The 12,993-nt window shown below is 39.7% G+C and overlaps 1 protein-coding gene across 2 annotated transcripts in view; it reads left to right on the top strand.

Annotated features, from left to right (window-relative positions):
* The window catches only part of STAM2 (signal transducing adaptor molecule 2), a 37,894-nt gene that overhangs the window by 13,725 nt on the left and 11,176 nt on the right, over positions 1 to 12,993 (top strand). Inside the window, exons 2-8 of one of the 2 annotated variants that reach the window (XM_083350463.1) lie at positions 572 to 656; positions 2,620 to 2,695; positions 2,986 to 3,081; positions 6,239 to 6,385; positions 7,431 to 7,500; positions 9,723 to 9,843; positions 12,773 to 12,867. In XM_083350463.1, the coding sequence (XP_083206589.1) occupies positions 572 to 656; positions 2,620 to 2,695; positions 2,986 to 3,081; positions 6,239 to 6,385; positions 7,431 to 7,500; positions 9,723 to 9,843; positions 12,773 to 12,867 (690 nt within the window). Of the gene's footprint in view, positions 1 to 571; positions 657 to 2,619; positions 2,696 to 2,985; positions 3,082 to 6,238; positions 6,386 to 7,430; positions 7,501 to 9,650; positions 9,844 to 12,772; positions 12,868 to 12,993 lie in introns of both variants that reach the window. The other variant, XM_083350462.1, reaches the window with a different exon arrangement.

Raw genomic sequence — 12,993 nt, 5'->3', positions numbered from 1 at the left:
TCAAATGTATATTTTATCAAACATGAAGATATGCTAATATACCCCCAAATACAACTCACATTGAAAATATAAATAACTTGCTTTGTCACTTGATAGTGTACTTTGTTCACAAAGTGGAAATAGTTGTGCTCATCTTTAATTTCCTATGTGAGAATGAATGCTGAAATATTTTCATACTTTGATCTGTTGATGCCACATAAAGCAACTGTCTGGATTGAGAAGGAAATAAGACAGTTATTAAACATCTGTAGACTTCTAAGAGGTAAACTATGAACATTCACATTTCTTCAATGTGAAGAAGACACTCATGTTTTCTTTTAGACCCCAATCTGTTGTAGCTTACTATTCATTTGAAATTGTAACGTTGGAATTCTTTTTCCACTGCACCGCAGGAAATCCATCCAATTTCAGACAAATTATTATAGTCAGAATACAAAGCAACCTTGTTTGTGAAATTAGGGTTCTAGCAGGTTAGTGAAGATGCTTTTGAGCCCAGCAACCATTTCAGACAGAAAATGCTTGTATTCTGCCTGAAAGGCTGTTGATCTTTGTATGTTGTTTTTGTCCACAGAAAAGGCTACAAATGAGTGCAACACTGTTGAAGATTGGGCGGTTATTATGGATATTTGTGACAAGGTTGGAAGCACTCCTAATGGGTAAGACTCACCAACATATCTTGAATGTCATTTTGTAAATGCTCTGATTAATTTGTGCCTTCTGCCCAGGTCTGTTATTTTAGGCTTATATGTATATGTATGTATGTACTTACTCATACACATACATATACATGTACATATACATACACACCAACACACATACTCCCAGACACACAGTGATTATGCTGTATTACTTACTACTTGTGACGAGTAGTAGATCCAAGTTCATCCACTTTATACCAAATCAAAAGGTGTACCTTAAAACTGGGTCGATCGCTTTAGAACAGGGGTGTCAAACTGGCGACATCACATGACGCCGCGCCACATATTGGAGCTTTTTCCCCATTGCCGGCAATGGGGTGGGCGCGGTTTTGTCGTGATGCGTCCGGCCCATGGGCCGGCAGTTTGACACCCCTGCTTTAGAAGTTGTCCAGAACAGAAAGTAGCTTTCGTATGTGTTACGAAGAAGGACAACTAGTCTGTCCTAAGTGGAATGTAAATAAAAGCAGCAAACTTTTCTGCTAATCATTAGTTCCATTCTGGAGCTCTCAGAAACTGGTTCTTATTAATTTCCATTGTTAAGTAGGTTTTTTTTTAAGTCTCAAATGCTTGAGGTTAGACTGGACTGAAAAAGTAAAATATGGATGGTTGAAAGACGTCAGTGTCTGCTTTTATTTGAATAGTAAAAAAAGTATTTCAAGTAGTAATTAGCACGCCAGGGCTGTTTTGCTTGTAACTGTGTTTGTGTATTGTTCTGTAGGTTACTGTGGTCTAAACTAGGCACATTAAATATTTCCACCTGATTAGGCCCTTTCACATTATCTTTTTGTATCAACATGTACAAAGGTGGCAGGTTTGCCTCTTGCTGATTGCTGCTGTAACGTCTGTGTTCATATGGACCCAATAAAAAAAAATTGGAACTCAGCCATTCGTGAATCCCCAGGCACATAGACCCCTAAGTTAGTATACTCTGTACATGTACATTCAATCAGTGCTGAGATGGCAGGTATGATTCTGCTGCCATTCCCTGCATTGCTGTTAGCCTTTCAAGATAGGCTAGTTGAGGAAAGAGACGGCACACCTTTATTGTCCTTCTTGACAGCTAGCCGTGTTACCCCTCCCTCACTGTTCTAGACCAGGTGTCCCCAACCCCCAGGCCATGACCTGTTCAAAACTGGGCTGCAGGAGAGACAGGCAAACACATGCAAAGCTTCATTAATTTGAGCAAGAAGTGCTTGCACTCACATGCAAAGCTCCACTTGTGCTGGCGGAGGTGTGCCCACTTGCACAAATGGAGCTGTGTGCACATGTGTGCCTGCCACTCCCCTCCTCTCCCCCGCATGCTGGGCCAGACCACCAAGCTGAAAGGACCGGGGACCACTGTTCTAGAGAGTCAGGATGGGTCAACTTTATTTTTCTTTTTCACACTATTTTTTTTCCCTAGACTGAGCTCATGTTTTGCTAACTGCTACACTCCTTCTCCACAACCATTTCCATGGTTCTCTACAGTAAATATTGGGAGCCGTGCAAATTGTCATGTTATAGCTCTTCGGAGAAGGGTGGGATATAAATGGAATTAAAATAAAATAAATAAAATAAAAATAGCAGCCGTTGTGTTTTGTAAACTGATGTGGGAACCCTGACCAAATCAGAAAGCTGAAAAATAACATTAGATTAATGTAAGAAACCATGGATTCAAACTGAAGCTTGAAATAGTTCAGTGACTGAAATCAACCTATTTTATCCTGGGCATTTTCTCTTAGAAATAGATCTATTGTACTGACTATGGCTTGCTTTGCAGAATAAGATTTGGTTTTGAGGTTGAAGTGGATCTTCCTTTTGTGTCACTAATAATAACATAATGCCCCAAAGCTCTTCCTTCGATGTCTTCTTCTTTCTGGGACTTTTTGTTCCTTTTTAAGTGATTAAAATAAGAGAATAACACAGATATTATTTTATCTAGAGCAAAAGACTGCCTCAAAGCCATTTTAAAGAGAATAAATCATAAAGTACCCCATGTTGCACTGCAGGCACTAACTGTAAGTATGCACATAATTTATTTAGGGGTGAAAATTCTCAGGTTCTTCATAAAACATTCCTTGTGAACTTTTTAAAAAACATTAAACTATTGATATTGATGACTAAAATAATATCTTATTTATTTATTTCTCAGTATTACTGGCCTATTTTATTCTTATCTGGCTCTAGGTGGGGAGGGCAGGGCAGGGATTTATAAGGATAAATATGTTCATAATTGTTTATATGGGGAGCTTTTTGCAATTTATTGTGAATGGTCTCATTTATTCAATTCTGTCTTCCATTTTGTTAGCTTTTGGGAGCCTGTGTATCAAACTGTGGAAAGATTTTCCATTTAGAAATCTGCTCACGTGATTTTGCCAGTGAAGTGCGTGTCATAATAAACAAGGTAAGATTTTCAGATGTCTCATATTTAGAGAAAATGAATAGAAAAATATATGGATTGTGTCACCATTTCATTTCTGGTATTGACTTGGAATATAGAAACGAAATGAAAAAACAATACCAATCTGTGATATAAATAGAGAAGGTAAAACTGTACAAAATTATGGTGTTATGCTAGGGGGGATTTGCTTTAATCATGCATACTACAAAGAACATTTAATTTTTGCAATATCTGAACTGACCGCTTCCACAGTGGAGCAACAGATTGCAAAGCAAGGTTGAATATTCTATGCTGTGCTAGAGTTAAAACAGCAGGAACATTTCATAATCATTTGAACAGCGAATTATGAAACTGGTGCAGATACTTCATCAGTGTTTAGGATTGTACCATCAGTGGGGGAAGTCAGACTCGCATAACGGCCACATAATTCATTTAACTGTAGTGATTTGCTTAACGCCATGGGAACAAAGGGTCATAAGATCAAACGTGACTCACTTAACTGCCTTGCTTAGCAGTTAATGGAAATTTTGTTGCAAGTCAACCAACTACTTAACTTGTAGATGAAAAAAGAACCCATAGTCACTTAGCGAGGTAGGGGGAGATTGTGGACTGGATAGAGACGGTATTGATGGGAAAGAACAGGCTTCGGCTCAACCCGGCCAAGACTGAGTGGCTTTACATACCGTCATCTCGTTTAGTCCAAGAGGTTCCATCTTTGATTATAGGAGGAGAGATGTTACCTCCCGTTGATAGAGCACGCAATCTGGGCGTCCTCCTAGATTCACGACTCAGTTTTGAAGATCATATTGGAGTCATAGCTAGGGGGGCATTTGCCCAGATTCGCCTAATATACCAATTGCGCCCCTTTCTGGACCGAGATGCCCTACGTACAGTCACCCACGCACTCGTTACCTCCCGTATAGACTACTGCAATGCTCTCTACATGGGGCTGCCCTTGAAGACCACCCGGAGGCTTCAGCTGGTGCAGAATGCAGTTGCACGGGTAGTGATGGGAGCTCCCCGATACTCCCATATAACACCTCTGCTCCATAAGCTGCATTGGTTACTGGTTGCCCTCCGGGTGAGATTTAAGGTGCTGGTACTTACCTTTAAAGCCCTACATGGCTTAGGCCCGGGATACTTGCAGGACCATCTGCTACCGGGAACGAATTCCCATCGCCCAGTACGCTCACACAGAGAAGGTCTCTTCAGGGTACCATCGGCTAGACAATGTTGGCTGGCGAACCCCAGGGGAAGGACCTTCTCTGTGGGAGCGCCAGTCCTATGGAATCAGCTCCCCCCTGAGCTTCGGATGGCCCAAGATCTCCAGTCCTTTCGCCGCGGCCTCAAAACACTCCTTTTCCACCTGGCTGACCTAGACTGACAGGCATTTTAATTATGTTTACAATTTTTAATTTATTTTTAATTTTTAATTTTAATTTATTGCATATTTAATTTTAATTTTATCTTAATTTCTGTACTTATTATATGTTATTGTTGTTAGCCGCCCTGAGTCCTTCGGGAGATAGGGCGAGATATAAATCCCATTAATAAAATAAATTAATATTGTTTTGACCACATTTAGACTGCAGAAGGACGCCCAAAAAGATAGGGACAAGCAAGGCAATGTAGGGTCTCAATTTGGACACACTGAGGGTTGTTGGCAGCTTCGGGAATGTCACACAGCTGTTGGAACTAAACAGCTGGTTCCATCCAGAACCACTCGCCTCACTCCTTGTCCCCAAATACATCACGAGGTGCCTCTCATGGTACAACTTGGAAGATTGTGGAGTTGCTGTCACCCTGTTAAGGAATTTGTTGTGCAGAGGTCTCCTTGTGCTACCAAAGAGTTGCACAGACAAGGAAGGGTACTGAGAGCAGCAAGAGTCACACAAGAGTACACTGAGTTGTAAAAACAAAACGTAGTTTACTTTAAGGTGGTGTAAGAACAAAAATGCACAGTCAAAAATAAACAGTCCAGGTCATAAACAATAGCAACAGTCCAAGGAGTAATCCAAACTACAAAGTCTTCTTACCAGTCCAGAGGTCAATACACAGTTCAGGTTTACAACAGTAGTAAACCAACAGCAGAGCAAAAACAGTAATAGTAGAGATCAGTGAATTCAGAGAGAGAGAGAAGCTATGTTACTAGCTTCCTCTTATGGCCATGAGAACACTTACACACCCATTGGCCAATTAACTTCTTAAAAGTCATAACATTATGGTTAATATATTTTCAGCCCAACATTGTAGGCTAACACCATATGCCTAACACACCCAAAGGGGCTTCCCAGAAATTCCTTCCTTCCCAGTCAGTTGTTTCTAGAGACTGACTGCTGATAAGTCAGTGTGGCCACGTGGGGGGATGTAGCTTACGTTAACAGCTGAATAGACTCTGCTAGAGAAATGCCAAGTCATTGTTTGGATCCAGATTGCCGAGAAGAGGAAGGAGAGTTTTAAAAACAAAACAAAACTATTTGTGCTGAAGCTCTTTAGGTTACCCAGTTCACGCATCTGAACTGAAAACCGGGAGGAACTGTCTCTTCCCTGGAGCCAAGCTGAGATAGACTGGCTATTTCTGGAGTCTAGGAACTGGCTGCCAAGTTCCTTTTATTTATTTCCGTGTTCATTTTTAGGTCCTGCCTTTCGTTCAGGAGCTCCAGGCAGCATACGTAGGAGCTTCTTCCATTTCCCCCCCCCACACACACACACACACATACACACAACATTAACTTTATGGGGCAAGCTGAGTGAAAAGAGAGCATCAGGGCCAAATCCATTTTTCTGTGGCTGAGGAAGGATTTGAACATGGGCCTTTCTAATGCCAGATCAACTCTTTAATCACTACCTCACATCAGTTCTCATCGGTTTTTAAATTGTGAAGCTTTGTGTATTAAATTGTGTATTAAAGTACATGCCGTTACACAGTGGCCAGCCATCTCTTAATACCACTTTTTGAATTTTTCTGTTACATGGCAGGTTTTCTTTTGGATAATCTTCATTTCAGAAAAGCTGTAGCATAGTAATTTGCTGTAAAGAGAGGGATTAAAAGCCTGGAATAGGGAAAAAAAAAACTAGTTTCACGGCAGTTTGTTTTGTCAACTAGTTAAAGCTAATTTTGCTTCTGCCTGTTGTGCTTTCTTTCCCTTCTTTTTTTTAGGCACATCCTAAGGTATGTGACAAATTGAAAGCTTTAATGGTAGAATGGTCGGAAGAATTTCAGAAAGACCCCCAATTCAGCTTAATATCAGCCACCATTAAATCTCTTAAGGAAGAAGGAGTTGTATTTCCTACAGCTGGGTCACAGGTAAGAGGCTAGATTTCATTGATGTCTACAAAGGTTTGAGGTTTTGGTGCTAACAGGAGAATGACTGAATTTAAATTCTGAATGTGAGATCTATCCACATTCAGCCACCCGCGTGTTAATGGCAACAACCAATAAAATAGTTTTTTTTCCCCCCCACAAGCACTCCCCACACTGGTGCTACAGAGCTGGGAGATGCTCTGGCGTGCACAGGGCAAATGGGCTTTGGGATGAGTAGATGCTCATAATATTATACCTATTATATAATATACACAATAGGTATATAAGATTATTTGCTTCATAATCACCTAGTTTTAACATTGCCTGGACTTTGCAAAGTTGGATTATACTGTATGTTGAAGTGAGAATGATTACTATAGAATATCAATCCTGCTTTTGAAAATGCACAGAAACAATTTTTAGACTGTATTAAATGAAGCACTAAAATAGCATCATCTTATGTTTATGTTGCTTAGACAAGGAACTGTTTTGTACCAAATCCAAATGTATAAGAGCAGATATGCCACAGCTATAAAAACAAGGACATATGGTTTATTCATATTGGGTTGTTTGAATGGACCTGGCAAGTATCGACAGCCATTTGTTGTGGGGAAATGACTTAATCTAACAGGCAGAAGTGTTTCTCCAGAACCAGCTCAGCCTATTACTCCATTTGTTTTTGCTTCCTGACAGGCTCAGCCTTCCATCCTTCTGAGGTCGGTAAAATGAGGACCCAGATTGTTGGGGGCCATACGCTGACTCTGTAAACCGCTTAGAGAGGGCTGTAAAGCACTGTGAAGCGGTATATAAGTCTTAAGTGCTAGTGCTATAGTTATTCACAGTCGGTGTGTGACTTTGGTTCATTCCCAAAAAATGGTACTGTTCCAAGTACCTGTTGGGTATGATTCTTAAGTTTTCCGGCTTTAAATAGTTAAAAATACTTGCCACAAGGTGAACTAAAATAACACAAATATTGTTTTCAAAGTGCAGGCAAATATAGAACTTTCCCACTAGAAGTATCATGTTTATATTGCAAGTATATTTACAGAGTCCCTCAGCTGCTGCCAAGAATGGTGCATCATCAAGCAAAAGCAAAGAAGAAGAAGATATAGCTAAAGGTAAAATTTTACTCATCGATGTTTGACTGATACATTATTTTACATATTTCCAAGTTTGTACTTGGGAACCTGCTTGATGGTTAAAGTGTGGCTTTTTCCATTGAACACAAATTCATACCGAACCCTTGCTAGTATAGCCAGTAATAGCAAAGGAAAGTTTAAACAATTGCATTTTTAAAAAACTTTGTGAAGGAAGCAAGAAAGCTATAAGGAAACAGACGTATATTTTAGAAAATGCATTTTTAAAAATGCTTTTGCTCTCCTTGGAATTCTAAGGCTGTTTGCCACTTCGAAAACAGTTTTCCAAAAGCATTTTATATTACATTTTATATTACAACATGCCAGTTTCTGACTCTGCTATTTTTAAACATTTTACATATTTTTGGTTTTAAGTTATTAGATGCTCATAACCATAGTTAACACATAAAATAATAAGTATTATTCTTTTGAGTTGGATTTAACTTCACTTCGATAATAAAAATTGTATATGGATTTCCTGAAAACAGTTTTTAAAGAATTCTTGGCTTACGCTTTGTGTATTGAGTTTCTTGTTGCTGTCTGGTTTTGAATCTATCATCTTTTTGGTTTGTTCAATTCATAAGCTAAAAACTCAGAGAAAATTTCATTCATTTTGACCTTATTAATTAGAAACATTAATACTCTAAGATCTAGTGTGACTTTTAATAGCTGTGTGTGTCGCTCTGGTCACTGAGAATTCACACCAACATGATGACAATCAGTTAGGCTGTCATGGTAATTCTATGCAAATCCTGTCTTCCAAAGAATCTCCATATATATTTGGATAAAAGCTAAAGGTAAAGGTTCCCCCGCACATGCGTGCTAGTTGTTTCGACTCTAGGGGCCAGTGCTCATCTCTGTTTCAAAGCCGAAGAGCCAGCGCTTGTCCGAGGATGTCTCTGTGGTCATGTGGCCGGCATGACTAGACGCCAAAAGCGCACGGAACAGTGTTACCTTCCCACCGTAGTGGTCCCTATTTTTCTACTTGCATTTTTACGTGCTTTCGAACTGCTAGGTTGGCAGAAGCTGGGACGAGTAACAGGCGCTCACTCTGCTACGTGGCACTTGGGATTCGACCCGCCAAACTGCCGACCTTCTGATCAACAAGCTCAGCGTCCTAACCCACTGAGCCACCGCGTCCCCTTTTATATATTTGGATGGCACCGTATAATAAACAGGTTCAGTCAGTCTCTAAGCAGTTTACAGGCTATGGTTAATCTATGCCTTATTTAATATTTAGTATATGAACATTATTGATTTTACTACAATACTTTAAGGTGGTGAATTTGTACATAATTATAGCCACTTGTATGGAAGACTGCAACCTCTTTTGCCTTCTTCCCCTAGTTATACTGGAACAATAACTAGCTTTCTTGACAACTTTAATTTTCAATCTGTAGTAATCAGCAGAGCTTGGCTGTATTTTTTTTAAAAATTCCATTTATATCCCACCCTTCTCCGAAGACTCAGGGCGGCTTACAAGCTTAGCAATAGCCTTCATTCTATGTATATGCCTGCTTATTAGGGCTTTTGCCCCCCCCCCCCCAAGCGGCATTATTACAAAGTCAGCTTAATTGCCCCCAACAATCTGGGTCCTCATTTTACCTACCTCGGAAGGATGGAAGGCTGAGTCAACCTTGAGCCTGGTGGGATGCAAACCTGCACTAATTGCAGGCAGCTGGTGTTACTTAAGGAGGCATTAGCCCACTGCTCCACCAAGGCTCTGAGTGGCTAGATTCAGTCATCATACTAGGCTTAACCGTGGTTTATTGAGTAAATCATGGCTGAATTCACACAGTTTGCTAAGCTAAAACTAAGCAAACTGTGTGACAGCTTTCTTAGGTTTTTTGGAGCACGCTTACAAGTAAAGACTTTTTGGAAGGTCCAGTTATCTTCTAATCTCAGCACTGGGTTGGGCCTCCCTCCATTCACAAGTCATCTCATCCAGAATTCGCTACATGTACAGAATTATGAATGACCATCTTTGTATATTTTTGATGCTCAAAGCTAAAATCAAACGAAAAGACACTTACTTTGAACATTTGAGAGAGCTTTGTGCTGCATAATGACATGCAAGTAACTTGCCTAATTTTTAACTGGCATAAAACGTGCTTTTGTTCTTCAAATTGTAGCTATTGAATTATCTTTGCAAGAACAGAAGCAGCAGCAACCAACTGAGACAAAATCTTTATACCCATCTGTAGACATTCAGCATAGCAATCAAAAACACTCAAGAAAAGTGCGAGCCTTGTATGACTTTGAGGCAGTCGAGGATAATGAACTTACCTTTAAGAGTGGTGATATTATTGTTGTCTTGGATGACAGGTATGTTTGTATTTTATTTATTTATTTATTTATTTTATTTTAATCCCATTTATATCCCGCCCTTCTCCAAAGACTCAGGGCGGCTTACAATTTAAAGCACAAATCAATGTGCTTAGCAATAGCCTTCATTCTATGTTGTTCGTATTCAGATAGGGAATTTCTGAGCTTAATGTATACCTTAATATGCTACTTGCACTTGAACGACCACTTCAGGAACTTTCCAGACTCTTCTTTAAACAAGGTTGATTCAGTTCGATAAACTACAATTTACCGTATTTTTCGGACCATAAGACGCACCTGACCATAAGACGCACCCAGTTTTTAGAGCAGGAAAACAAGAAAAAAAATATTCTGAACCAAATAGTACCGGTATACTAAAACAGGGCTTTTCAACCTTTTCATCCATTGTACCATTTTTAGGACAAGGCAATGTCCGAGTACCACCAGTCGCCCAGCAAGGTGTCAAAAACTTGACCACCCCCCCAAAAAAAGGGGGGAAAAAGATAAAGTACAGGTAGTCCTCGACTTACAACGATTCACTTAGTGACTGTTCAAAGTTACGATGGCACTGAAAAAGTGACTTATGACCATTTTTCACACTTATGACCGTTGCAGCATCCCCAGGGTCATGTGATTTATATTTGGATACTTGGCAACTGATTCATATTTATAATGTCACATTGTTTCAGGGTCATGTGATCGCCTTTTGCAATCTTCTGACAAGCAAAGTTAGTGGGGAAACCAGATTCACCTAACAATCATGTTACTAATTTAATTTCTCTCCTTCTCTTTCTCTCCCTCTCTCCCCCTCCCTCTTTCTCTTTCTCTCCCTCTCCCTCTTTCTCTCCCTCTTTTTCTGTTTCCCTCTATTTCTCCCTCTTTCTCTCCCTCTATTTCCCTCCCTTTCTTTCTCCTTCTCTTTCTTTCTCTCTCTCTCCCTTTCTTTCTCTCTCTCTCTTTCCCTCTCCCTCTTTCTCTCTCCCTTTCTTTCTCCTTCTTTCTCCCTCCCTATTTCTTTCTCCTCTCTCTCCCTGTCTTTCTCTCTCTTTCTCTCCCTCCCTCTCCCATTGTCCCTTCCTTCCTTCCCTCTTTGTCCTTCCCTCTCCGTGTTAGAGCAGTACCTGCAGAGGCGGCCCTGGGGCCCAGCTTTCTCTTGCAGAAAGCAAGCTGTAACAGAGCGAGGGAGATTGCCAAGAACGCAAATCAGCCGATCTCGTGCTCCTGCAATCTCCCTCGCTCGGTTTCAGCTTCCCTTGCTACAAGAGAAAGCAGGCTGAAAGCGAGCGAGGGAGATTGCAGGAGTGTGAGATTGGCCGATTTGCGTTCCTGACAATCTCCCTCGCTCCGTTTCAGCCTGCTTTCTCTTGTAGCAAAGGAAGCTGAAACCGAGCGAGGGAGATTGCAGGAGCACAAGATCGGCGTTTCTCAGCACGTGCCGATTTGTGCTCCGGGCAATCTCCCTTGCTTTCCACTTGTGGAGGTTGGGGCTGGCCATACGGATCACCTTCGGACCATAAGACGCACCCTCGTTCCCCCACACACACTTTTTTGGGGGGGAAAGTGCGTCTTATGGTCCGAAAAATACGGTATTTACTATTCAGAAATTTTCCATAGCCGTCTTTTTCAGTAAAAATGCACTCTTCTTGCTTGAGTATAAATTCAGTGCAGATTCTTCAGCACTCAGAGAGATGTGGTTTCATTATTAGTTAGGATGTACCATATAAAATTATTTTGTTAGGCCTTTTTTTTTCAGAATAACTTTTACCAAAAAATAGAATAATAATCTTTAGAGCCAGCCTGATGACAGCAAAGATAATACATATTTCTAAAGTTATTGGAGACTGAAGAAATTCCAATTTAATTATTGTTTATGGCTGCTTGGAGGATATTTTTGTCAGCAGGTTTTAAAAGAACAACCTTCAGCAGCTTTTGCAATTATATTACTCCCTCATGTCACATTCTCTATTCCTTGAACTTTTTGCCTTTGAACTTTTAGACAGAGGTTGCTATTCTGAGTTTTATCTTATTTAACTATTAGCAAATAGAATAGAAAGCATGCTGATCAAAATATGCTTGAGCATTATTTTTATGAAACATTTTTTAAAATCTGAAAATCCAGCTTAAATTTTAGTCTTTAAAATGATTATTTTTTAATCTGCCTTGTCTGTAAGAAGTTATCAATTTTTTTTTAAAAAAAGTATAGGAACCACTCTTGTTCATGTGTATAGCTGGTACTGTTTGTGCATTTAAATCTATACCTACACCTTGTAGTAAAGATAAAAGGCCAAGTGTTAAAACAGTCTAATTGCTATAACTCTACCCCACTTCCAAATCTATTTAAAAAATTAACACCTTTAATTGTTTTGGATAAATTGAGTCCTTCTGAGCTAGATGAAGGTTCAGAGAGAAAAACATAGGTATTGTTAAGAGATGTTTCTCATTAGTTTGTATTTCCTAATGGATAGGATCTCATCAACATTTTTATAGCCATAGCTTTCCCCACCCTTTTGTCGTCTGGATGAATTGGGATTATAGCTCTCAGAATCCTTGGAGTTGCAGTCCTAGCATATATATTGAATACATTAGATTGGGAAGATGACATGCATCAATTTTTTAATCTTGTAAAAATAAAACGACAGCCATTTTGGTGAAGTAATGAAGGCACCAGGCTGGAAACCAGAGGACTGTGAGTTCTAGTTCCACCTTACGCACAAAGGCAGCTGGGTGACCTTGGACTACAGTTTAGGATTGTGTGCCTGACATTTCCTTAAATGAATTACGTACATAGGAAGGCAACATAATGCAAGTTTAAATAGTATTAATCAATATGTTAAGATGATTGTATGCTGACGGTGGAAGAAGAACAAGAATCTTAATATCATGGTTCTATTTTCATATGTGTTAAAAGTATACGTTTTTTATTGTGCAGTGATGCCAATTGGTGGAAAGGAGAAAATCACAGAGGAATTGGATTGTTCCCTTCTAACTTTGTGACCCCTAACTTAAATGATGAGCCTGAGACAGGTAAACTGAATAGAAATTTGATTTTCAAAACATTTCAGGAGTCATATATGTAATATCACACCATTCTTATTCAGTAAACTACCAAGAAACTGAATGATTTGTCCAGAGCTGCTAAGTATGCTGGAA

The sequence above is a fragment of the Vipera ursinii genome, assembly GCF_947247035.1.
Source record: "Vipera ursinii genome assembly, chromosome: 1".
Classification (NCBI taxonomy): Eukaryota; Metazoa; Chordata; class Lepidosauria; order Squamata; family Viperidae; genus Vipera; species Vipera ursinii.
The sequence above is the reverse complement of the archived record's forward strand: the minus strand, read 5'-3'. Positions and strand labels throughout refer to the sequence as shown.